We start from the raw sequence: 27,411 nt of genomic DNA on the forward strand, positions 1-27,411 counted from the left end.
GAGCCTGATTCAGAGTTTTAAGCACTTGTGATGAAACTGGGCTGCACTCAACATAAATGTACTGATTCAACATACCTGTTTTTTTATGGGAATTGGCATTGCCATCCAAGAAACAGGAAGCACACTGATGGATTCTTAGTCTGGTTTTCAGCTAAAGCCCCAGCTTGAATAATACCTCCAGCTTCAAGCACCAAACTTTAAGATGTAAGAGGAAAAAGGTCCGGAGAAAGAAGCAATAGAATTATAAAGATGTTTAGTAAACAGAAGTTTTGTTGTTTTTTCTTCTTTTTTTTTTTTTTTTTTAAAAAAGATAAAAGGCTTTGGGTTTAATTAGTCTAAATCAGAGAAGGCATTTATTTTCCCCATAAAAATGGGTTACAAAGTGTATCAGCAATCTGATATATTCCACAGTTTAATTTGCTGCAAAGAAAACTGAAGTGGAATTTTCTGAATGACCTTCTGAGGGTCCTTTCAGACCTTTACCTCTGTGCTTCTCCTGTGGCTTCATCACCGACAAGCATAGCTAGTGACAGGTCCTCAGGCTGGATATTTTTCCTTGGGGAAACCTGATTTAAAAGTCGTGTTTAAATCCGGTGGACAGAGCCTAAGGGTTTGTCTTCCCTACCTTCACTCATCTAAAACCGAGGCCTGTAAATGCGGCTGGACATGTCTGCTCCCCCTGCAGTGACCGAGGAGAAATAGCAACAGAGCGCTTCACAGTGGACAATTTCCAGATCATTAAAATTTGATGAGATAAATCCCACCCTAACTTGTCTCTGAGTGTTCGCTGTTGGGTTTTGCCTTCAGCTGGCTGATGACACATTAAGCAAGCACATGGCTTCATTATTTTGCTGTACTCATGAAGACGAACCTCGCTGTCATCTTTGAGGGCTTTGGCACTACTGGGAATTCTTTGGCACCAGTCCTTCCCATCCAGCTCTCTCTTCAACTTCTGATGCTGTCCATACCCTGTCTCGTACTCCTCTTCATCTCCACACCTCTTCTCCTCCTTTTGAAACACTCACGTTTCTCCACTTCGGTTTCCCTTTGCAGTGACTGGATTCACTTCTTATGAATCTCAGTTTTATCTCTGGCTGCAGCTTTCATTCATTTATTTATTCACTGTGTGGTGCCCCTCTAACAATGTTTTACTGCTTTCATGTCTTAGGGGAGTCAATGGGACAAGAAGAGAAGCTATTTTAAGTGTAACTGGCTTGTTAGCCATGCAAATTCTTGAATAACAGGTATGATTTAAATTTACCGTGAGAGCTGGGAGTGCTGGAGCTGTAACCCCACTTCTGACTCTGCCACCAGCTCCCTCAGTGACATTGTGCAATTTCTTTAACCTCTCGGGGCCAGGTTCACCTGAAAATAAAGAATGTTACGTTTTTTTCCCTATGAATGTGTAAGTCTTAACTAATAGATGTGTATGTAATTTTTGAAGTCCTGTTTATGTAAATGCAAAATGCTTATCTTTTTTTCCTTCAAAACATTTACAAAAGGTCAAGAGAATTTTAGGGTTGAAAGATAAACAGAAGAACTAGAAAAATTAAAATTACACACGTATGCACTTATCACAAACCTTTAGGCAGCCTCTAATTAAGTAATCACTACTTCTCAGCATTATAGTAGATGTTATCATAAGCTGTTAAATTGTGTAGCAGCTTGTAATACTGTGCACTCTGTTTATTCAGGATAAGGACTCTCTGGAAATTATTCAGATTAATGTATCATCTTCCGAACGTGTGCTACAGTTGTGCCTAGTCAGGATTGAGATGTTCCCATGCTCAGCTCTACAAAAGCCCGACTGGGAACACAGCTTCTTCCTGACAGGTCAAGACACTAAACTGGAGAGGCAAAGTTGCTTTTTCAAACACACAGACCCTCCATCCCTTGTGAGGCTTAAGCAAGACTTGTTTGTGGTGCACATCTTTGGTGGTTCCCCCCAGCAACTCGCAGCTTTCACTATGAGAAGGATGCTCAGAAAAGGGTCTTCTCCTGTGGTCTCCAGGATATAACTTTTTCCTTGAGCTTTTACATTCAGTGAAAAACGACCTCACCAAGCACCTGCAAGTGACCTCTCCTGCAGTGGCCCCTATGCTCACCTGTGCCTGCCTTCCTCTTCCTTATCTTCATGCCACCTGTGTCTCCTGACCCCCCACCTCGCTGCTTCCCTGTCCGATTTTGAGTCTCCTTTGAAAACAATTTTTCTCTTTTTGCCAGTCTTCCCTCCACCTCTGTTATAGTTAACTTTGTACCCCTTGCTGCAGCCTTGTTTGAGACACAGAGCTCAATTCCTCAGCTTGGCTGAGCTTTGCTTGAAGCATGGAGGAGAAAGACTGGAGGCCGAAAGGGCGAAATTACTCTCCAGCAACAGCAACTTACGCCTGGTTGTAAGATCCAAGAGATCCTTTTACCACACCTGGATCACTGGCTTTCACAGACACTATCTCAGGGGTAGGGGGTGAGGTGATGCCCCACAGGTATCTGAGGTTGCCATGGGTGTCCACTTAAAAGAGTTTACGCTGCTTAGAGAAGGCAGACTTGAGGTTGCAGAGTGTTAATGTGCTTCAGTGCTGTCCTCTTGATTACCTTGCTCCTGAGTGAAGCTCAGCAGAGCCCGAAAGTCCAGAGCGCGAGGTATATTACCTCTACCCCAACACCCTTTGCAATGCTACAAGCACTTGAGTAGTGAAGTAGTAACAGACGGAAGGAGAAGTTAAAGGTGTTAGTGAGGAAATAAGCTGCTTTCATTTGAGATTTGGGCCAACATACAGACTAAAGCTGTATGATATGGTAGGAAAACCATGACGTTGAAGAGCAACAGAGGGAGAAAATTATTCTTGTATTGGTAAAGAAAGTAGTTTTAAAATAGGAACCTCACTTTGGGATTAGTAGTGAGATTTGCAAACTTTAATTTTTGTATTGTCATTTATTGTTGAAACACGCCCGGTTGATTTGTCTGGAAATGAGTGACATCAGTCTAGTAGCGGGTGTCATCTCAGTGCAGTTTTTCTGGTGACAGCTACGTCATCCTCGTACATCCTCCCCATCGGCAGTCACGTTTGCTGCCCCATCAGAAAACACCCAACACGTACCTTGTTATTTATACAGCGTCAAGCATTTACCGAGTTCTATATGCGTCCATTGAACCCGGCGGAAATCGGCCAACTACAGTTAAAAGTCATTAAGCGGGAGAACCCAAAGAGCACAATTTACTAAACCTCAGTTCTTTTGAGAACAAAGCTAATTAAGATTTAGCCAAAGATGCGCGAAGCCGAGGGCCTTCTGCAACGCGAGCGGGTGTCGGGACGCTTCAGCCCCTTTGACCAAGGGCCACAAACCCAACCCAACTCCCCGGCAAGCCAGCAGGCCGGCCGACGCCTCAGGCTGCGGGGAGGGGGTTCGCAGAGGCCTCGAAGGCTGGCTGGGCAGCCCTGTTCGGTTCGGCGGAGGAAGGCCCGCACGGAGCGACGCCGCCATAAAACAACGGGACCCACGGCGGGGCGGGGGAGGCGTCCCCTTCTCCACAGGGCGCCCGCCCCTGAGGAAGCAGCGCCTCAGGAGCGGCACCGGGGCCACCCCGCAGCCTAGAGGCCCCCCCGAGGGAGCGGTACCAGCGCGGCCACAGCGACCCACGGCCGCGGCGCGGAGCCACCCGCGGGCAGGGCAGGACAGGCCCGGCCCGGCCCGCCGTGTCGCCATGGCGACGGGCGAGCCCCGCCCCGTTCCGCCCGCGGAGCAATGGCGCGTCCGCGTCCGCGTCACGTGAGGGGCGCTCCCCCGCCGGCGGGGTAGACGTGGACGGTACCCACAATGCCTGGCGGGAGGCGGCCGCCGTGGCCGGGCGCCGGTGCCGCCGCCGTCGTTCCCGCCGCCGTTCCGGTGAGCCAGGCTCCAGCTGGAGCCCCTCCCCCGCGGTGCCGTTGCTAGGCGACGCGGGCTGCCCACCGCCCGGGGCCTGCCGGCGCCAGGGCCGGGCCGGGCCGGTGGCGGAAGGTGCTGCCGCAGGGCCCTGCTTCTGCCCGGTCTCCCCGGGCCGGGGTCTCGGTTGCCGCCAGCCTTCCTCCTTCGGCTCCAGGCCCGGGGAGGGGGACGGGGCGGGGAGGGCAGCCGGGACACCTCAGGGCTCCCGCGGTGGGCGCGGGTTCGGTCCCTTGAAGCGAAGGGAAGCGACTCGTCGGCGGTTTCTCCCCCTCCCGGGCCGGTGGAGGGCGGCAGGCCGGCGGCTGGAGCCGCAGGGTCGCCTGCGTTTGCTCCTCAGCCGGGGTGAGAGAGGGGTGCGCCGGCTGCCTCCAGCTCCGTCAGCCGGGGGTTGGCCTCCGGCAGCGGGCGGGGTGGAGGAGGCGACCGGCGGCAGCTGGGGCTTCGGGGTGGGTAGCTGAAGCCTGCCGTAGCAGGGACCCGCCGTTCTCCTGGGCGTCGGTGCAGGCAGCGGCGCGTTTCTGTGAAGTTTTGCGGTCTAAAGCGGCCCGAACCCGCTGTAAAGTCCGTAGCCGCCTTGCCTCTTCCCGCTCCGGCTGCCGTTGCGAATAGTGCAAACGATCGTCTGGAAGCCGCCGTGTACGTAGGTGGTAGGTGGAAGGGTCACGTTCCCAAACTGGGGTGCAGGTTGTTCCGTTCCCTGAGTTTGAGTCGGAGTCTTGATGCCGATTCCAAGGTGTGCTTTTCCTCTGCTATATGGGAGGGATTACATGGGCCTGTGGTTTAGGATTATTTCGTCGTCTGATCATACCTGATGGTGCCGAAGTGGCTTTATTTGTTGCGTCCTTCTGTAGTGCTTTAGTTTGTAACGCGCGTTTCTGAAGTACGCTGTAGAGTGGAAGAATTAAGACTCCTGCCTGCATAATGCAGCTGTCACAACCCTCAAAAGCGGGGGCAATAAATTGTCCAACGCTATGATGTACTCTCGAAGTAAGCACAGAAACTTTATCTTCCTTCTGCGTCAAGCAGGTGTGCAGCTTGCAACCCCTTCCCAATTTTATATTTTATGGAAGGTTACCATGAGAGGCAGACAACCTGGCAAGAAATGGCTTCAGTAACCTGGTGGCTGGCTGGCTGAAGGCTAGCAGGTGCAGGAGGGTAGGCTTGCTGTTACGCTAGATCTGCTTAAAATCTCTTTCAATTTTTGTGAAGCTTGACTGTTTTTAAAACATTGAAGTATCCTGAGCAAACCATATTCACAGGTCACTTTCAAACACGTCTAAAAAAAGTTACGAGAAGATGTCAGATGGGCATAAAACAATTACTGTGAGATCACAAGTTGGAAGACTGATTCGTTAGAAAAGACTGGAACGTATACCGCTTTCTAGGATCAAGTACCATCATAACAGAAAAATAAGCAAGGTGATAATTGATTATGTGTTAACAAAAGAAAAAAAAAGTACAGTAAAACAGGCTCTGGTTTCCATCATCTGAGATTTCCCACTCGTGGGAGGAAATGAAACCGAAGCCACATGTGATGATTCCTGTTTGTGAAAGCAGTGGAGTTTGATGTGTATGATAAACTGGACAGCTTTAGGGAGGCCGCAGTAACAGAGGAATGACCATTTCAGTTGACTCTTACCTGTCTGTGGCCAGCTTTCTCCACGTTCCTCTTTTCCATGAGTTCTCCCAGCCCTCATTTGCAGGGAGGGCTGTGAAGTGTTGGTGTGCGGGGAAATCAATAAAGATCGGCCAGAAGTAGATGCACACAGGGAAATGTAAGAATAGAGCAAGTATGGAGCGATGCTTCTGTGGTCTACTCTCCTTGTTGGTCATCGTTTGGGGGTCAGAATCTTGCTGAGCAAAGGGTAGTGTTTTAGTTTTTAATAACTCTTGTAGTTCTTCTGTGAGGTTTTCCAGTTACCTCTTGATTTCACGTAACGCTTTAGCATTGACAACATCCTTCGACAAGCAGTTCCACTGGCTAACTGCATGTTTTGTGAAGAACCATCTATGGTACCGATGAGCCTAACACCTGCTGGTTGGATTTGATACTCCTCAGTTCTGTCATAGAATGAGATAGCGAACCCAATACCTGTTCATTTCTTTGCACCTGTAATGGATTTATAGACCATTTGTAGTGGAAGTGCAGTCTTTTGTCATCTTCAGGTGTTTGATAGATATAGAATTTTTGGAGGAAAACCTATGAAATTTGTAATGGTATGGTGAATTACTTTGTACAGTTTTGAATAGATGTTTTAAAAAGTCATTTAAAGATAGTTCTAAAACCACTACCGTACCTTTATGTTATTTCTTCAATCTCTACCTATATAAGTTGATACTAAATTTACCACTTGGCTCCTTCTGTAGAGCCTTATTGTTTGGAGAGCTGAGTAACGTAGCTCTTTCATTTTGAAGACTTAGTAAACTTTTTTTTCTGTATTAATACATTTTCAAGTAAGGCTGGATGTTCTGTTACAGTATGTGTATTACACATCTCTTTACGTACGTGTGATCTTGCAACCAAAGTGATTTTCTTTTATTAGCTTCATTTTTTTGATAGCTTTCCAATTCTGCTGTTAGGAAGCTGAGGAAAAAGTACATATTTTCACTGGTGGGTTTTTAGGATGATGGTAACAAAACCTAGCTGACTGGTGATCTTAAGACTGTTCATCTAAACACAATTTTCACCTTGTGTGATTTCATAGTACATTAAGAGAATTGGCGGGTTTTAATGGAGGCTTATCTTCTGTTAGAGAGCCTAATTTCTCTAAATATAAATAGGAGTCTTGAAGAAAGTAAATGGTTTTGTTCTAGATTTATGCAAATGTTTATTTACTTATAGAATAGACATGAAAATTGAAAGAATACCTCTAAAGGGGTCTTCATCCTTTGCTTTGTCTCTTGTCTGTGCATACATGCTGTTGTTAGTGATATTTATATTCTTTGTCCATAGTTGTAGGAGTAAAGCAACTATTTTTAGACTGAATATTGAAAATCTTAATGCTTTGGAAATACAGCTGTGGTTGTGTTGTATTACATTGTTGAAGTGTTCAGGTTTCTGCTCAGAGGAAATTACAGGTTAATTCAACTTAGTGTATGAGGTGAATGATGGGATTCAGAGTCAAAGATTGCATTGCTCCGAGTTACTCATGTACTGTGCATATTTTCTCATATACTGTAACATATTTACCCATTTTAAATGGCTGAAGCGATGGGACTTCCTCAACTTCACTTAAAGAACATAGAAATATTTTAACATTTCTATTATTCTAGTTTTTGTTTTAATTGAGTACCTCTTGAGTTATGTCCCTGGTGTGTGTTCGGGCCTTTGCAATAAGCATGCCCTCACAAAAAGAGCTGAAGAATGTTCTTAGCCACTAAAAACATGTATTTTTCTGTTTGTTCTTATCTCATCAGATATCTCAACGTGAACTTTAACTGTCAAGATCATTTAAAAAGTGAACAGAACAATATTTTTCCTTCTGAGAGCTGGCTACGGGATTCTGAGTTTCTCCTGCAGTGCTGTCCTATTCACTACCTTTTCCTAAAACAGGACATGGAGTTATGTTCCTTTCTTCATGTTAGTTGCTAATGAAGTTACTCGCTTCATCAGAGGAAATGCAGATCCATGAAATTACATTTTGTGCAGGTAAGCTAATGAGGGGAATTTTAAACTTTGCTATCACATTATTGTTCTTCTGTTTATATTGCTATAGCTCCCGAAAGTCCCTTTCAGGACTGAGTTCCAAGTGGTAGAGGTGGTTATTGCCAGAGAACCATTACAATTTAAAGCTCCTCTGCAATTTTGTCATGCTCTTGAGCTGCCACCGTGGTTATATGGTTAGCAGCATAGTTAAGAAAGCGGGTGCTGTGTGCATCCTATGGGAATTGTCCTGCTGGGAGCACGTGCGTGAACTCAAATAGAGATAGGTAAAAGTTTCTAGAACCACAGGTTTAATTTCTAGAATGCTTCACTCCAGCAAGCTCATCTAGAGCAAGTCCTAAAGTTGTTTTGTTTTCTGTGTCCAGCTGATCAAAGCACTTTGTACAATAGGGAATTCTGTAGTGAAACGCTGAAATAACAAGCGTACCTGATAAAAGCCCAAAGGTATTTAGCAGACTACAGGCAACAGTGGCTTCTGCTGCTGTTATGACTTTGGTGAAAATCTGATATGCTGTACAAGTAAAATACGAGGGTATTAGTTTGCAATTTGTTTAGCTAATGTGGTGCATTTCAAAGTAGGTTGAAGCTTGACTGCTGGTGAAGCTGAATTTCTTAAATTGAAAATTACAACATGTTTTCAATGTTTTCATTATTATATGCCTCTTTCTCTCTGAAGAGTAAATACCGTTGAAAAACCTGAATATTGATTAGTATTCAGTAGGTATCCTGATGTATATATAACCTTTGGGTAGGGGGGAGATACGGGAGGCAAGAGTTTGGGGAAAAAATAGCTATTTCCTCTCTTTTGTGAAGAGGCAGTGCTATTTTGGGAAAATATGGATTCCTAACTTTTCAGAATACAGTCCGTCAGTTGGTAAGGCTTGTAAAGCACTCTTAATGTCATAGTTTGAAAGGTGCTGTAAACATGTCAGTATTGTACATGAAAGCATATTTCAGCTGTATTCAGAAATCTGTTTCCTTTCATAGTTTGTGACTGTATGGAACTTGAGTAGCATCGTCTGAGGGAGGCAAAAATCTATTTTTTTCATAATCGCTTAAGTGATAGGTGTAGTACATGGTAGGAGTCTGCAGAGCAGTTTTAAGAGTTGAGGAAGTGTTTGCTTTTGGCTTCATATAAATTCTAGCAGTTCGCCCACTTGTAAGAGGACAAATTCGTGTACTGATACTTAGCAGATAAGTAATCTTTCCTTTAATGCTCGTCCTGCTAAACTTTTGGATGTTTTGATTTAACGTAAGGTTTGAAGAACTTGAAGGTTTTAAAAATGTGTCTTCAGACTTGAAAGACTGTCTGGAGGCTATGTGTTTATACTGTTAAATGCCTGCTATAAATTTTCTCCTTCTGGTCGAGAAATGTTTAAATACACAACTTTTTCTTTTTTAAGTGACTATATTCCACAAAGCTTTGATTATTATGCTATGAAAATTAAATACAGTAAAAGCATGTAGGCTTTGCAAGCACCATTTCAACCTGCTCAGTATTCGTGTAATACTGATAGACGCATTTTGGAGATTTAAAGAAAATGGAGACCCAGATAAGAAAAAAGACATTTCATGTTTAAGAAATTGCTTTGTGAGTTGGGACAGCTGGATTACATGCCTTACTGTCCTGATCCTTGATTTCCTATTTGATTGTTCATAAGTTGTGTATGTCTCTGTTTGTCAGGGTACTTAAGCAGGTACTTAGTAACACAGTTTCATGAAAGCACATTAATATTATTGCTTGATCAAGTCCTGGATAACTTTTCCATCTGGTGTATCTTCACGGTACATGTTTTTCCTCTCCAGGTATTGTTCTTGTTTGTTTAGACTATAATTGTTGTCTAAGTGAGAAGACACACAGCTTGAAGCGTGCAAGTGCTACAGTAGTACTGAGGCTAAGTAATAGTGTTTCAGTCTCCACAAGTATCTCTAGGTGAGGATTTATGGCAGTTCAGATAAAAATAGTTGAAAATGTGACACTGATGTCAGATGTGCTGCTGCTTTGTAGTTCAGGTAGACTAATAGGTCCTATTCAGTTAGGACTCTGATCTGGGTTATAGTTGAAAATCCTCCCTGTACCCCATTTTAAGCCTGAGCCCAGTATACAGCTTGGGAAGTTTGATTAATCACAGTTGACTCCATTGTCTTTGCTTTTACCTTAATTCTGATCCCTCCTGATTTGTGTTTTGTTGTAGGTTGTCGTTAACTCTGTTGGCAATGTCTATGATTTTATCTGCCTCTGTGGTCCGTGTGAGGGATGGACTCCCACTGTCTGCATCTACTGATTATGACCAGAGCACGGGAATGCAAGAATGTAGAAAATACTTTAAAATGCTCTCAAAGAAACTTTCTCAGCTTCCCGACAGATGTACTCTGAAAACTGGGCAGTATAATATAAAGTAAGACTTCTCTTTTGTATATTTGTGACATCCTGGTTGTGTCTGTCTGTGAGTTAGAGAGTTAACAGTTCACATTAGAAATGATTAATCAAACTAAGATTAATTCTTGGCAGTATTTATGTATCAGAAATTTAAAATTGAGAAATTGTAGAAAGATTTGAAAGCTACTCAAACTTTGGTGGAGGTTCTACTTTGAAATAAGACAATATTTTATAAGTATCGAAGTCCTTGACTTACTAGAAATATTTCTTTAAATTTCAAGGTTGTCTTACATGAAAATCACCAGACTTGTTCTTCATCATGCTAGTTCAACTACTGTTCATTTGTTTTCTCTTTTTACTCTACTCAAATTTAAACAATATAGTACCTTCAGGACTTCTGTTGACTTCAGAGAAAACATGCCCTAAACCCCAAGCATAACTTCATAATTATTTCATACTGCACACAGGGACTGAGAAGGGTGGGAATGATTTTTCTAGTGTGAAGGCAGTGTGTAGTAAAGTCTTGAATGTTTGAATGGAGCTTCCCTATCCTACTGCTCCATCCAGCAGTTTCACAACCATGCTTTTTGTTTTCTCTTCACGCTTTTGCGTTTTGACTTTTAATAACTATTGTAAATTTTTTGAGCTAGTCAATTTGATAGTGTACTGCATGACGACACTGATTAAGTAATAATTCAGAAGATGCTCTTTTTTTCCATTTGCAGTGTGAAACTTGGATTATCATGAAATAATTCTTTGAATCTATTGTTTGTTCAGAATTTTGCTTTATATGTGACCTTTCTCCTTAGTATTGGTAACTAGGTGCACCTGTGTGTAGTTGGTAATTCAGTTGCACTTTAGCTGAGCTAAATTCTGATTCTAATTTAGATATGCTATTTTAAATGAGGTGAGTAATTTCATCCTAACTCCTAGCAAACATGTGGAAGTTACAGTGCTGGAAAGTATACCACCTGAATGATACTAGAAAGTGCTCAGCCTTCTCCATCTCCCATTGGTATATGTGAGTTTCCAGCATTTCTCAGGATTAGGCCCAGTATAGACTAAATTTTTCCAGTTAATGTTGTTTTTAAATCCTCAGCTGTAGTTGGCTTGTAAACTGATAAGCTGAAAAGAAACTTTTAAGAATGAGACATAAGGCTTAGTCAGATGTTTTTTATTACTTTTGTCTTTGATTACTTTCAATAGTGTAAGTTATCCATCAAGATTTTGAAGAAATTTCAATGTGTCATGAAAACATGAACTCTATTTAATGAATTGCCTAAATGCAATAGGGATATGTATATTGAAAACTGTCTCTTTCTAATTTCATATTTGCCATCTCTGGTCATCCTTGCAACTAACTTTGGATAATGATGAATCTATGGAACAGTTTTATTTCCTCACATATTTTAGAAAGGACCAACTTCTACCCCTCCCCCAATCTGAAGATGAGTTTTTGCATTTTTGTGATGCACCAGATCACATATTCTGTATTTGAGATGAATGAAAAGCTATTATGGGACAAACCTGCTGTGTTTCTGTATCCCAAAAGCTCTATGTTATTTTTCTGTTCCATGTGTGTGAAAGTGTGTACATATGTATACACACACACATATGTATACACACACACATAATATAACACAGCTTCTCATATGATTGTATAATGTGGTGTTAAAGAAAAATATTGCCTAAAAGTAAATTGTTTTTCTTCTAGAATAGTATTGAACTTTTCAGTAAACATTAACTCCCTTGCTACCACAGAGCAGTTTTTGCTTTTCTGGTTATAGAATATAAGATCAGACTAGCGAAGCAGTGAATTACCTGGATTTAAATCTGAAATTTTGAATTTTTCATCTCAATTATAGCTTTATAAGTTCTCTGGGAGTAAGCTATATGATGTTGTGCACTGAAAATTATCCCAGTGTCCTGGCTTTCTGCTTCCTGGATGAGCTTCAGAAAGAGTTCATCACTACCTACAATATGATGAAGACAAATACTGCTGTCAGACCGTACTGTTTTATTGAGTTTGGTAAGGATCTGACTTTTTTTTCCTTGATTCTCACACTAAGACAAATGAATATTTAAATAGATGTGCAACTTAATGCGCACAAAACAAAAATGTCCAGGGCAGTTTATAGCTGTATTTCAGGTGGATTTAGAATCTGATTTAACTCCTGTTAGTGTCAATAAAGTAATACTTCTGTGGGCATTAAATTAGGCTACTAGAGTTTTATCCAAACTTGTTTATAATCTTTCTATTCATTCCAGTAGGCTTTGGTTTAAGCCTTGTGTGACCAAATCTGGAGTTCATCTTGTCCTAGTTAATAATACTAGGAGTTGTTTGACTTCATACCTGTTGAAATACTTAACCTGTAAAGGCATTGAGCTTCATAAATTTCTCTAGTAAAAGGTTGCAATTTCATGTTTGCTCTTAGCAGTGCTATAATTTTTGTTCAGTACATGAAAGGGAGAGATTTTTATTTGTCCTATGATATAGTGAAGCATTTAATCTTTTGTCATGCAAGCTCCAAGTACAACTAATCTCATATATACCAGATAACAGCTCTTACAGATTCCATTAAGATCTGTTGCTTTAATACTATATGTTAGGCAGTTATTTTAAATATTCTTGTAAAACACATTAGAACAAAAAGAACTGCAGTTTTAGAAATATGGGGGGAGATATTCCAGTGGGTTAATTCCTGTCTGTAATTTAGTCAGGCAATTTTGAACAATTTCTGTATAACATTGTTGTCCTCCTTATGAAGATTTCTAGGCACATTCTTTTTTTTTTTCTTTCTTTTTTTTTCCTCCCTTAAGGCCTTCTTTCTTCAGCTACTTGTTAAGTTAGAGTGTAGGTCTATTACAGTGTTTGTATGTGTATAATACAGTATTAATTTTCTCTGCTTGAACATTTTGCAAGCAAGTTTCATCCTCAGGTAAGTTTATACTTGAATGCAGGAGTTAATTTTTTTTGTAAGGGTATTCAGGAAACTAACAGAAAAGCTAGAATAAATGCAGCAAAGCCTTTGTATTAGCAATGCATTCAGTCTCATGCAGTGAAAAGTCATTAGTTTATTCACAGTTATTAAGTAATTAGATTTCTACAGCTTAAATTTTTTTTTACTGCAGAATTAAATAGCCCATGATGTATGAGTCACAAACCAGAAATAGTATTAAAAATCCAAGATAAATACAAGCATTTCAAACAATATATTTCAATTTGTGAAGTATGTAGTACATAAAGCTGCATGGTCTTGGATTATTTAATTAACAAAAGCCCATAAGGATATACCTTTTTATTTTATATTTTACACAGATAATTTCATTCAGAGGACCAAACAGAGATATAACAACACACGTTCTTTGTCAACAAAGATGAATCTTGCTGACATGCAGACAGAAATCAAACTGAGACCACCTTATCAAATTTCTGTGTCAGAACTTGGTTCAGCTAATGGGTTTGCACATTTATCTGTGGCGGAATATAAGGGTACTGGTAAGATATCTGCAGGTAAGTTTCAGACTTTAGTTTCTGCATTCTTAAATGAGACAGATGCAGGGTAGTAGAATTAATCTTTATATTTTTTTCTTTAAAAAAAGCTCTTTCACCATAGTGTTCATAAAGCATAAAGCTGACATGACCTTACACGTATCTTAGCTTAGATGTCTGTTTCGTCCTCTACTCAAAATGCGTTATCTTCCCAAGGCACTCAGAGAGAGAAATGGGTATATTCGATGGACTGCTTTATTGAAGAAAAAAAAAATCCGCATGAAAATAAGCAAATGAAGATGAGCACTTAACAAGATGATCTTCTTTTTCTGACCTTTTAAGATTTATGAAAATTTTTATTATTTCCGCCCAGTAAGACCCAGTGATGACATAAGCTAAGAGCAGTGTCAAGAGATAGAGCAGCTGGAGGGAGAAGCATCACTTTAGGAAGCATCTGTGACGGTGAAAATCCAAAGAGCTGTGCCTTGTGTACGATGTTAATAATAGTAATTATGTATATACTTGCCACATTCATTTAAGTAGTCTTCAATTTTTTAAACTTCAATTTATTTCATGTCCAAGGTAAATATGGAATTGTGTGGTTGAACTGGGTTAAAGGTTTGTGCTATTAAGTGAATGCTCTGAATTGGTTTGAGGCCCACCTTTAGAAGTTTCCCAACAGGACAGAAAACTTAAAACTTACCAAGTCCTTGCACTAATATGTGGACTCCACACATGAAACTGACATAATCTGATTTCAGTCTTCTAAGTCAGTGAAGCAAACTCATAAATAGAAGAAAAGGTTAAAGTGTTGATTTTAATTAGTTAATATCTTCCCCTTTTTTTCCCAAAGTACCTCTGTCTATAAGGCTAGTTATCCTAGGCAGACATACACTGATGCTGTTCACAGTGTCAGGGTGAAAATTTGGCTCATAAATCTAAACACTTGCTACATTCTGTAATACAAGAGATCAGCTTAATTTTGTGCAGTTTATATATATATATATATATATAAAAATAAAAAAAGATCTCTTTCCCAGTGTATTGTCCTAATTACTTCATGTGCTCGTAAGGGTTCCTCTAGAAGATTAAAACCTACTTTCTACTGAAGAGGAAAAGCAAACAAAATCGCTAGGGTGCCCTGTTTGTACTGCTGGGGCCCTGATCCTGAGAATTCTAGTGCTATGAGACAGTGTAGAAATAGCTTACAATCTCTCTATTAGCAATTTAACAGTATTAGAGAGAGATTCTGGAAAATAAATAAAGGAAGAGTGTGAAGATTGTTAAATTGTTTAGAAGAGTGGAATCTTTTAAGCAGCACTGAACATGCCTTTAATCATCTACTGCTTTTATGTGTCAGCTGTTTTTAAAGGTATGTAATGCTGTGATAGCATTCTTTTGCCGCTTTTGATGGTTACATTGTTATTACCTCTTGATGTTCTAGTGTAATTCTGGCTGGTGGAAGAGGTTATGGTGGCAGTAGTGGCAACTGGTTAACTCTGATAATTGTCTTAGATTCAAACTTCCTGAAATTGGAAAAAGAAAAAACAATGAACATGAGAGAATTCAGCCTGTGTCAAAATTGGCTGTGTTTTTAAAGTTGTTCATGTAGTGGGAGGTGAGGTTTTTATCACTTTTCTGAGAAAAAGTGTTGGAAGATCATATGGCCCTAAATTAAAATGTGTAAGGACCATGTCCCTTTTTACTGTAAAATTAAACAATAATAGGCAGATGATCTTCCAATTTTTTTGCCTACTTCTCCACAACTTGTCTTACAGAAGCAGTTCTGTTGTCCTCTTTTCTTTCCATGTCAACTTTCTTCTGTTCTTTTTCCATCTTTCAGTTACTTTTAACTTTCTTTTTCCTCTGAATTCCGTAGATCTCTGTTCAGTTATCCACTTCCTTCCTTGAATTGCTGTAGAAACTCACCATCAAAGGGCTGTACATTGAGAGGTTTGCACTTTGCTCCTTCTTCAGCTCTTCAAATTTTAGATGCTATTGAATAACAGTGTCTTTTTTAGCAAGTCTGCTAATAGTATTGTAATTCCTTACATTCATCGCTTCTCTCTACCCTTGAAAAGAACTTTCTCTCGATGTTTGCTACCCACTCAGTTGGCTACACTTCAAAGTTTCTCCTTTGCTCTGAGGACAAATTCTCACAAAAAGATATGGTTGGCCTAGTGTAATTTCCTGAATATGCTGTCCTGGTAAAAAAACATGACTAGCTATAAGTGAATTAAATATGTTAAATCAAGTTGGGTAGCATGCAGAGGTAGGAAGTTAGGTAGATGCAAATCTTGTTTTGTTACACAGTATAGGAGAATTTTATGCATTAGTTTTGTCTATGCTGATGAAGCATTGTCTGTAACTTGCTTATATTTGTAGTTGGATATGTATCCGAGGTCTAGTGCTAGGCCTATTGTTAAAGTAATTCAAAATAGTAGCCCATTTCCTTTAGCGAAAGTTGTGCTGTGTAGTGAGGAATAGCGGTAATTATTAATGTGTGAAGCATAAGGTATGCAGATTATGGATAGAATTTTGCTTCAAAGGTGAATGTAGGTGTTGGCAGGCATTAGAAATAGGGTGACAGCATGCTGATGTGTGATGTTTTAAGTTGGGATAAATGTACTATTTTCTGAGCTTTTTTTCAAGGAAGGAACCATTGTCAAATCAAAATTACTTTTTGCTTGATGGTGTACTCGGTTTATTTTTATACATTTTATTTTTAAAGAAATGTCTTTACAAGTAGTGCAGTTTCTCTCATCGTGTAAATTTCCTAAATTTTAATTTAAATTTTAACATTTTAATTCAGAATTTGTGCTTTATTTGATCCTTGGCTTGTGTTACAGAACTTTTGATATGGTAGTTGTTATATTTCTAAGATTTATGGATGTACTGACTCAAGGTCAGCTGTCCTTTACCCTCTCTTCTGTGACACTCCTCCTTTGTTCTTCTGGTTTTGCCTTTATTTTTTTGTATTTAAATGACTCTTGTTGCTTTGATTGTAACACTAAAACTTATTAAACCCTGAAGAACTTAATGACATCAGTGGTGGCATGCAGTGTCCTCTAAAGTTTTTGGATTTGTTTTCATATTTTAGTAAGAGAGAAAAGTTAGTATTTTATGATCCTTCATAGACTGTCTTGATTTAGCTGACAAGACTCTTTACTTTTTCCCCCGTAGTTCTCAGAGAGGTGTTTTAAATACTGTTTTAACACATGATGCTTTAAAGTTACCCTGATGCATGGGGAAAATGAGATTGTCTGGAGAGCTGTCCATGGAGAGCAGTGAACTAATTTTATCCACCAGTTAATGAAATGCAATTACTTTTAGCTAAAAATAGTCACATAGACCTTAAGCTTTTTGCCACTCTCTAGATCAGATGATTTAAAATAAACAAAACAAACCAACCAGTTACAAATCACTGAAAAAGAATGGTTTGGTATGCAATTAGCATATCTAACCTTAACTGAGTGGTTGCTGGTAGTATTCCCCTAATATGCACTACAGTTAGAAAAGCAGTGAGCTCTGGAAGTTAAACATGGGTTATGCTTTTGTTTAAAAAACCCCCAACCTTACACTATTAAATTCAGCACAAATGAGTTAACTGAACTAGTTTTGTGTTTTATTTTTAAGTTAACACTCATAATTAGACAGCCCTGTCTACTTATCAATGTGAAATAGCTTTTGTCATTTTTTCTTTAGGTTCTGTAACTTCATAAACTGTTTGGAAAGCCTTTTTCCTGGATCTGTGCAATGCAAACAACTGGGATTGACACCCCCCTCTCTATTAACGTTACAGTTCATTAACCTCATTGTTCACATCTTTACACTTCGTTGATTTGAACAGAATGATTTAAGTATGGCTCAGTAGTCCTGTTGTTTTCCCAGTGTTGCCTAGACTGTTAAGAGTTTTGCATTGTTTTTTATATTTGCTTTCTGTTATTAATTATGGAAAGGGACAGTAATGAGGAACATACATAACTGTTATGTACTTGTGACCCTAGATAAGCCTGAAAGAGCGGGCATGCATGGAAGGAAAGTGTGTTTTGATTTTAATCTGTTTTGTAAGAGACTTCTAAGCACTAACTGGAAGGTCTGTATAAGGTTGTAATATAGCTACTAGCTTAGTTTTGGAACAGTCTTTTTATTTGTTTCTTTGGTAGCACTGACTGGCTGTATTTTTTAAGGTAGGGGACTGTAATAGCTTTGCCTTAGTGTTCCATTCAGCAAACAAGCTAAATCAGTCTCAATAGCTCTGCTAATGTATTAGCGTTAAAGAAAAGTGGAGGTTGTGCGAGGAGCTCTTAAGTATGTGACTTATTAGCTGGCTACTAATTGTGGACAAATTTCACTAGCAAGTGCATCATTTGCCATTGATTTCCTGGCATGTCTGAGCAGCTTTCAGTACCATACTGAATAATCTGAATGTATTGAGTTAAAGACTAAATATAATAAGACAATTGTATATGTGAATTGAAGGAAAGTATACTTTTTGTTAAACCTTGTGTTGAAATATTTAAAATGTTTCTTCTTTTTATAAAAAAAGATGGACATTTTGTGGTTTGCTTCCATGATCTCTTCTTGAGCTTGAAACCACTGAAAAATGAGATTACTATTTTACTAAATTTCTAAAGATGTTGCTTTGACCTTTGATATCTTTCTTTGATCTTCTGCTTTGCAGCTCCTCATCAGCGTCTGGAACCTGTCACTCTGCCAGGGATTGTTTCATTTGTGCTTAGTCTGTTATGTGGGGCTTTGAATTTAATTCGTGGCTTTCACGCCATAGAAAGTCTTCTCCAGGTATTGTACATGTTTATGAATTTAGGAGTTATGCATCATAGCAATCATAATATCACCTTAGAAGATGCTTGCTATATGAACTAAGTCTTGCCAGTTTTATTTTCAGAAATACTGTTTGTGAGGTGAGACCTCTGTTTATGAAACCTATATTGTTTGTGATCTGTGCATCCTTCTTGTGTGATGCATCATTCATTGAGGCTGTTTCAAAAGCAGTAGAAGGTGGGTGGCCAACTCCTTCGTAGGTACCTTGGTAGCAGTGAGTATGTGAACATAATGTTCTGTTTTCTAAATTTATGCCAAGATATGAGATGTTTAATTTTAATAGATGTTATTTAAAAACACTTGACAGAAATGATGAACAGCTTTGAAAATCTGGCCAATTTTTTTTGAAAGGTCCACAGAGCAGGGATCTTTAAACAAGTTCTGTAAAAATTTTTTTTAGAAACCTTTTTTAGTTTTTGTTTGTTTATTTTTAACAAACCTTCTTAAGTAGGATGCTTATTTCTCCTTGTGTGCTGAAAGGATCAATGTAAGGAAGACCATCAAATGATTTTGTCTACTCCCCCCCCCCGCCCCCAACAGCAACACCCCCGTTGCCAACAAGCATTTATTTGTTTATGTGAACGCTTTGCTCTGACCCTCCCTGTAGCCTTTCAGTTTCTTTCTATTCCATTTCTTGTGCTAGTTGTATTCTCATTGCTACAATGAAAATAATAGTGGTTAATGATTTCAAGCAATTCAAGTGAATATGCTGGTAGTGCTTGCAAGCATGCACAGAAAGTTCATGTGAGTTACCAAAAAAACCCAAAACACTTACTTAACATTAAATGGCTCTACTGTTGTGGTGGTGGAGGTAGAAACTAAAAACCCTGTGGAAGTTTTCTGAAAGAAAATGGGAATCCTCCTGTTTGGCTAATAGAGAATCTTTTTATTCAAACATATATATGGACTTGTATAACGGCAATGCTTTTGATACCTAATGGGTTTTCTTAGGGGAGTGAGGTAAAGAAGATGATACAACTGTATTCCAGTTGTCTTGCATAATTATTGATACATGTAAAGATTTAATAAAGCAGTAATGTTTGAGGTCTCAGCATTTCCTGAAGACTAAGGAAGAGATGAACAGGGTTAATGAAAGTGTTTCATGCTAGGTCCTTCTTTTGAGTTGTTTTTTGTTTGGTTGGTTTTTTTTTTAAAAAGAAAAACCAAGAATGAAATAGTGAACATACTCTCTACTTTATCCCTAATTAGAGTTTTCTGTGATATGCACAATTCTCTCAGTTTATAAATAGGAATAAATTTCAAGTACACTTTAGTACAAATAGAACTGAACAGATTTCTACCACTTAGTGTAATATTTCTAGAACTTGTTTTGTTACCTTTCTGCAGCTGATTTTTTTAAAAAGGAATGCCAATGTTAGACTAACCTATTTAAGTGATGATAGGACAGCCAATTAATTTTATTATATATATTATTGCATCTGGAGGTAATAGATGGCAGTACAGATGGAAGATATTTTTTCATTTCTGACAAATGAGGCATACTAAAAATCCATTAAAATTTCCCTTAATTTACTTTACTATGCAAAAATCTACAAGGTTTAGGGAGAAATAATCCAAAATGTGATTAATGGAATCTCTTCTGAGAAGTCATTCAAAAGCTTCTCTCTGAACTAGTGTTTCCTTTATAATCAGTGTTTTTATTTGGGTGTTACCAAAACTCTGTTACATTCTGTAGCTATACTCCAGTAAATACGCAGTGGCACTGAGGCAAAGATTTACATACAGTTCAGGAGCATACTGCATGGTGTAGGTAAGTTTTTTATGTGCAGACATACAAACTTTTTCCTAGCCAACACTGTAGATGGAAAAACTTCACTCTGAATGCACTCTGAGCAGAAAGAAGTTGTAGTTCCAAATGGACCACCTTCTCCTTAGAATGATACTTGCTTTCAAGGAAGAACATTTGCATGAGTACCCATTGTTTTCCTGGGAAAGTTTTTGATCGTTGCAGATGTTTGTTTGAAATGCAGTTAGAATAATCACTGAGCATGTAAATTTATTCTGCTCAGCTCTATAGAAACTGTAACAACCCGTTTGAATAAGTTAGAAGGAATTTTTTTTGTTTTGTTTTTTAAACACATAGTAGAAAGATCTATCACTTCATGTAAATTTTTTCTGTCCTTTCCTTCAAGAAAACTGAATTTTCCAATAATCCCTCTCTGATAAATTCATCTGCTTTCGTTTGTTCTCACTGCCATGAACGTAGAGCTGCCTGCGTTATTCTCTGTGTGGAATTTTACCACACCCTAGTGGACAGTATGTGTCTTTGCCTTTTATCTCGTTTCCATTTTGTGAAGCTGGAGGAAGGCACAGTTCTGCAAAGCTGATATTAAAGGTAGTTACCAGTGTTTAGACTTGAATTTTCAAAGGCATCTGGAGAAGGTAAGTATCTAGTGGTAGAGCCGGACATCCTTTAAGGCTTTTGAAAACCTCAGCTTTAGTTGTGTGTTGCAAATAAACATTTTGGTCAGATTCCAGATCACAGTGGTTTTTTGCCAGACATATAAGTAAGCAATGATTATTGCTAACTCTTTTGGTTTAGCATAGTATAGGAACTAGTATAAATTTCTATGTGAGGCTATTGTAACATGCAATAATAAATACTTTTCATACTGTAAATACCTGGTATTTCACTGAAACATTGTAAAACATGGCTTTTTGTTTTATTTTCACAGAACGAAGGTGAAGATTTCAGCTATGTTATCGCATTTTTTCTTGGAACAGCTGCCTGTTTGTACCAGGTGTGTTCTTATGCTTGTATAATTCACTAGAGTTTAGAAACATTACCCAGTCATGCATAAATGTCATCACGTTTTCTTAAATGTCACAGATACTTGAATAGGGTGATTATAAAAATAATTTCTGCTCTGTTTTATTTCATTAATCATAAGCTATCATACAGTAGATTGATATAAAGAGCTTCTGTTTGCTGGCATTTTTCTCCAGTTAGTTGATTACGAGATTTGGTGTACTTTTCTGTCTGAAGCTTAAAATTAATCTCGAAAGTCACAAGCAGTGGAGGTTATTATATCATTTCCTTAAAGTAGTAGTTTCGTAGTTCAAGTAAACTTAACTATCTGAACAAATGCCTTACTGCTTCTTTCCTTTGGAAAGATTTGAAGTAAATACAGTAATACCTAGGCACCACACCCCAGATTTTTCCTCACTTCATATATTATTGTGTATCTTCTTCCTAAAGCATTCAGCCATTTTCCGCTATGTTTTCCTTCTCCTGTGTGATACTTCACATTGCATGTCATGTCTGTAGGTTTTCCATTTCTGCATCTGGATTTGACTTTCCTATATAGTTTGTAGTGAGGTATTCTGGTGCCCATTGGCATTTGTCATTCAGTGACACTGCTGTCACGTTTAGCTATGACTATAATGTCTGTCATGCTCAATTGCTGTTATTATAATTTTTTTGACTTTTAATCTCTTGCACTTGTGGAGTTTGCAGTTTCTACTTCTTCCCATGTGCCAATGTCTAGCACAGTGTCAGACCATAAAATAAAATAATGTCTCAGGATTTTCCTTTTGTATCAGCCTTTCTAATAGTCAGCCTTTTGTCCAGGTTACCTGTAATCTCCATTCTCTACAACTTATCTCCAGCAAAATGTCACAGCATAACTTGTGTTCTTCACCACTTGTTGACTTTTCATCAGCTTCTGCCTTAAATAATTCTTCAATTGGTGTTAATTTTCCATGCCAATAATCCATTACATATCAGATAAGCTGGAGCTCCTCCATTATTTTTTGTGTGAAAAATACACATTCTTCCCTCCTTTCCCAAATTAGAAACCTTATTCTTTATGAAGTATTCATGCCTGTGCATTGAGACATAAGGACATAATGTCTTTCCCCCACTGTCTGACTTGAATAGAGCTGTTTTAAAGAAAGAACCCATGCAGCTTGCAATGTAGGCTTTTTCTTAATACTCAAAATATATCTGGTGAGACTCTTATTCCGCATGCTCTAGTGTCATTCCTACAATGTGTAATTGGTCAGTTTTCAGAACTAAGAGGGCTGTCAGTTCTCTGGCACGTTCTGATGTTCTTTTGCCACACTTAGGAGTTGGGGAGATTAATTCCATATGTTGCATGACAGCACATTTCATTGTTGTTCACCCACAAGGTGTCCGTAATGCTGTATTGTCTCATTCTGTTAATAACAACATAGCAGCATGTTTTTAGTTTCCAAGAAAATGTTTGTAACCTAGGTGTGCAGGCAGAAAATAGGACTTGCAAGGAATATGATGTTTTAGGCTCGCTGACATGTCTAGTGTTGTTCCATGGTTTCTAGTCTCTTCTGGAGAAGGAAATGTACAAAAGTAACAACTGTCTCAGTTGTACCCAAAGTGCAAAGTGTCAGGAGCTGAGTCTTCAGTCATTTCTTAACATTTATTAAAAGAAAATAATAAATAAAAATCTTCTCTGAAGTAGCACAGAGGAGCCTTCTACATAAAAGCATGCTCAGTAATTGCCATGCTAACACTTCCCTTTAATAGAAGAAAATAACCCTTCAGGAACTGCGTAACAGCAGTTGTTATAGTGAGGTGTTAAAACCACAGTGCTTTGGCCTTTTGACTGGTGCTCTGTTTTGTAAATGGCAAATCTTCTAGCATCTCAAACCTAGACTAATGAAAAGATAAGCCTCAGAATTCATATAAAACAGGTCTTCAGTAAAATTCACAGTCATTCAACATCATGTTGCAGTAGCATTTTTAAACTTCTGTAGTATTTTTGGTTTTTAAACCCTTCATATTTATTAATCATTTCAATGGAGCATATCCTGACTCTTACTTTAATCTTAGAAGCAGTTACACTTCTTCATATGTTGTCAGTGGAGGCGACAATGCTAGGAAATTATCTGAATTCTTACTGCTGAGATACTAGTACCAACTAATTGGTCTTTTAGATATGATTTGTAAAACTGTCATCACAAGTGGGTTGCATTTGCTCAGCTCAAAATGGCCAAGCAGGTTCAGAGGAATTCCATCTAGATTCTGAAACATGGATTGCTTATCTCTAGATTAACTTTGCGTTGGAGGAAGGACATACTTCCTTTCTATGCGTACTTCCTATACAAAGCTTACTGATACTGTCAGTACTCACATCTCTGAAGATATTTAGATATCCAGAAACTACAAGTAGCTTTGTTAATCTTAGCCACACTTACAGTGGAAACGCATGCTTTATAAGAAAGTGGTTGAGTTTTGACTAGAATATAAAGTAACCTCAATAAATTGCATTGTTTGGTTGCAAATGTACAATGCTTTGGCCCTTTTTTGAGGAACCTGAAAAATGAAAAAATTTAAGTAGAGTTTCTCTGACTGATAAAATGTGGCAAATGCCCAGGAAGAACAGAAATGACACTTAGATAATCTGATGATGGATGCTGTTAAAAAATTTGTGTGACCAGGTTATAGATCCACGGGGAACAGATTTGGAATACAAAGTAAGCCCAAGTGATGTTATCTACCTTAAAGCACAGCAAAAACTTTCTTCAGCAGACAGAAGTGGCTAGAATCCGGGGGGGGGGGGCGGGGGGGCAAACAATTTTTTTTTTTTTATAAGTCAAGGAAGTAGTTTGAACAATAGCAGAAGTAAAAATAGTGTCTACATATAAGCTATGTCCTTTTAGAGATGAAAACAGAGGTGAGAGACCGACCAGATTTCCAGTTGCAGTAGGAAGAAGGCAGAGTAGGGGACTGTGGGCAGTCCTGACATTCTATGTTACACCACAGTGTGCAGAAACTGGCCCTTGAAACGTGGTAGAATTACAGTAGAGCTGTTGTGTATTCCTCTCCAAATGTGATCCGTCTTGCACCAGCTGAAAAAGGGCAGCGGCTTTTTGTGGACTTTTCTGCATCTGCCAGTTAATCCTCTGCATTAACCCTGTCAGGACACCGAGTTGGTATCTGGGGGATTACCTTGTGCTGAGTATTCCCAGCTGCAGGGCCCTGGTATTTTCCATGTCCTTTCCATTGGTTTGCCTGAAGACGACTTAACATGGGTTCTTGTTCCTTCTCCATTGCTTGGGTGGAACAGAGAGTATTTTGACCAGAGTTTTGCCAGGAACGTTCATTTTCCTTAGTCATGGCCCGCTCGTTATTGCAGGTTGTAATCAATTATTATGAAAGAATTGTTCTCAGAGAGGGTTTAATGGAAGCAAAATGTAACCTTGTATTGATGTCAGGTACTTTTCACCCTTCCACCACTGCTAAATTGATACTGTTCTTACATGTTTGCTTCAGACTTTTACTGGTTTCGGATTTGTAACTTCTCAATGACCAGATAGTGTTTCTTCAGTGGAAGTTATTTTCCATGCGGTAATCTGATTTCTTTTTTATTTCCTGACAGTGTTACCTGTTTGTATACTACACGGGCTGGAGAAATGCCAAATCCTTCCTGACTTTTGGGTTAATATGTCTGTGTAACATGTATCTGTATGAACTGCGTAACCTGTGGCAGCTCTTCTTTCATGTGACTGTGGGAGCGTTTTCTACCTTACAAATTCGACTGCGACAACCACAGGGAAAGTCCCCTGATTACAATGTCTGACAAGTCCTGGAACATTTAGAGGCAGTCTTGTTCCAACAGCTATTCACTCTCAGGAATGTAAAGCTGTTCTCCAAAAGAAGCTGTCTGGATGGGGCTTTTTTTTTTTTTTTTTTTTTTTTTTAAATAAAGCAGTGTAAGATGCCTGTGGACATTTTTCACTTGATGGTTAAACTTTTTTTTTTAAAAAAAAATGAAGGACACAAAAGAATATGGGAGGAAATGGTTCATATCAATGCAGTGAAATGTATATGGGGACACCAAGTTTGGGGAATTTCACTGGTGGCATAAAAAAAGCTTCATTCAAAAGTATGTTAATGGAAGGAATGTATACAGTACGTGTTCTGCATATCATGCAAGCTCTTCACTTCCAAAATCAGTTTTGCCTTTGTGAGGCAGTAGGGGATAGGCTAAATAAATAATAATGCTATTGCATATTAGCAAACTAGATTTGGAAAATGTAAGATACTAAATTTTGGAATGTTTTGTTTCACATTGACATATATGTGAATGTTTTCTTAATTAAAATGTAACCTGGAAACTCTGTTTCTGGGGATCAGCTTTATGGCACCTGTGGCCCTCTGTCTAGTGCTATAAATACTTTAACGTTTTGTCATTTATGATTTCCTTTTAATTATCCTTTGGAAGTGATCTGTGTGGACAGGGTTTCTTTTTAGTAATTATTCAAAAAGTTCTGCCACTTAACCCAGGATTTTTGCACGCTTCCTATGTTTGAACTCTGGAAATGTTGAAAGGAAATGAATTGGTGAGTAAATAGGGTGACTTGTACTTGTTGGACTATTGTTCTTTTTATATACTTCTAGAAATGGATGAATAATTAGCTCAAACCTGAGATAACCAACTGGTGACAGGAAAATAATAAATCAGTCTGATTAGCTTAAACAAGAAAAGACCAGGGATTTTGTTTATTCTTGTGGCTTATGTGTTGGATGTTTCTGTGCTGGGATAGAATCTCCTTGATCTAGACTTGTGTTCGAGAGAACCGGTGTATATTCCTGAAGTTGGTGAATCAACTAGCAAACCCCAAACACTTAGAATGGCAACCATATAGTACCATCATCAGTTACACTGGTTTTTTTTTACAATTACATGACAGTTATTTATGATGTTTTGTAATGTACAAATAGATACATACAGATAGATTTTTTTTTTTATTATTTTTGTTATATATGACCTGGAATAATGTAGGGGTTCACTGATATGCTGAAAAAAAAAAGAAAAAAAAGAAAAAAAAAAAAAAAGAAAAAAAAAAAGAAAAAAGCAAGCTTTAATGGCAGGGAGGTTGCCATGCTGCTTATGTTGTTGGATTTGGGGATTGGCAGAGCTTTGCTGTGCTATGAAGTGTTGCTCCCGGCAAATTTCTTTGGGCACTTCATACCAGAATGTTTATGTGTTTCAGTAAATTATTTAGTGTTAGATTATGACCAAGAAGAAAGTAGCTAGATATATTCTTTTCTTTTTAAATAGGTTATACTAGTCAAGAAAATGATGCATGATACAACCAAAAAGAATTAGAGAATGAAATTGTAATCCAAAGTGAACAGGAGCAACACTGTATTATATTCTTCATAATGTGTGTCTGCCTGATGTCTGAGATCAAGACCTTGAAGATACCTTGGTGTGCAGCCTCAAAAGACTGGTGTTGGAGGTGATGTGCTTTGCAGTTATTTCTCTTCACTCCCTGCTTTGAGACAGAGAAGAAGAATGAATTCGTGAACATGGTCTGCTTTTGTTTTGGGAATCCAGAAGATGGAGGAAAGATAAAGAGGAGTGGATTGAAGTACACAAGAATTTTAGGAAATGTTTACACCACAAATATTTTAAAAATCCAGAAGAACAGCAAACAGCCTTTGTTTAGCACCGAGAAGTTTGCTTGTATTAGTATTCAGTGCACCTTTCTGAACTCTGGATACCAGAGAAGGTGAAAAGCAGTCCTTTACCATTTTAAGTCAATGATTGAAAAATATAGCTATTCCTGTTTTACGTATAAAAACAGGTTTCATCTTGTGTATAATGTCTAGAAGAGTCCTTATACCTATCTTTTCACTGCACCTCCATTGATAGGCAGGGAGGCTATTATGAATGCTTGAAGTACGGCTTAGTTCTTAACTTGGGCTGTTGTGTGCATAAAGAATTTTCTGTTGCATCATTTCTTCAGCGTATGTGTTGGCAGAGAATCTTGTTTTCTCTGAGACATCTTCCCTTCCTACTGTTCCTAAAGATGCATTTTTAAGGAATGAAAATTTCCTTTGTCATAGCATCTGGAGCCAGTATTCCGTTCCAGTTATGCTGGCATTAAACTAATTGTTGATTAGCAGGTATAATGAACAAATGCAACCGTCAGTGTAATAGAAGACTGGGGGTTTTGCTTGCTTGTTTTTATGGCACTGATAAAAATCCCATTTCACAATGAAAAGTTAATGAGCATGACTGTTCTTCATTACCTGATATTACTAGGTGCTAAAACGTGGCTTTTGAACATATTACTTTAGTTTGACTATAG

The 27,411-nt window shown here is 38.7% G+C and overlaps 1 protein-coding gene across 2 annotated transcripts; it reads left to right on the plus strand.

Moving 5' to 3' along the window:
• Window positions 1-3,791: 3,791 nt before the first annotated feature.
• On the plus strand, window positions 3,792-25,798 carry SEC22A (SEC22 homolog A, vesicle trafficking protein). Of its 2 annotated transcripts, none has more exons than XM_049804081.1 (8): window positions 3,792-3,885; window positions 7,345-7,576; window positions 9,787-9,990; window positions 11,837-12,000; window positions 13,291-13,485; window positions 18,149-18,267; window positions 21,006-21,071; window positions 24,690-25,798. In XM_049804081.1, the coding sequence occupies exons 3-8, from the start codon at window positions 9,809-9,811 to the stop codon at window positions 24,888-24,890; spliced, it is 927 nt and encodes a 308-aa protein (XP_049660038.1). In that variant the 5' UTR covers window positions 3,792-3,885; window positions 7,345-7,576; window positions 9,787-9,808; the 3' UTR covers window positions 24,891-25,798. The 2 variants fall into 2 exon arrangements, with proteins under 2 accessions (XP_049660038.1, XP_049660037.1); XM_049804080.1 differs by lacking the exon at window positions 3,792-3,885 and adding an exon at window positions 4,079-4,563.
• Window positions 25,799-27,411: the final 1,613 nt, after the last annotated feature.

Source organism: Accipiter gentilis, chromosome 1 (assembly GCF_929443795.1).
Source record: "Accipiter gentilis chromosome 1, bAccGen1.1, whole genome shotgun sequence".
Lineage (NCBI taxonomy): Eukaryota > Metazoa > Chordata > Aves > Accipitriformes > Accipitridae > Astur > Astur gentilis.

Coding starts and splice junctions, on each gene's coding strand:
- SEC22A (XM_049804081.1), top strand. CDS start 9,809: ATGTCTATGATTTTATCTGCCTCTGTGGTCCGTGTGAGGGATGGACTC. Junction 9,991..11,836: donor ACTGGGCAGTATAATATAAA/GTAAGACTTCTC, acceptor TCTCAATTATAG/CTTTATAAGTTCTCTGGGAG. Junction 12,001..13,290: donor GTACTGTTTTATTGAGTTTG/GTAAGGATCTGA, acceptor TATTTTACACAG/ATAATTTCATTCAGAGGACC.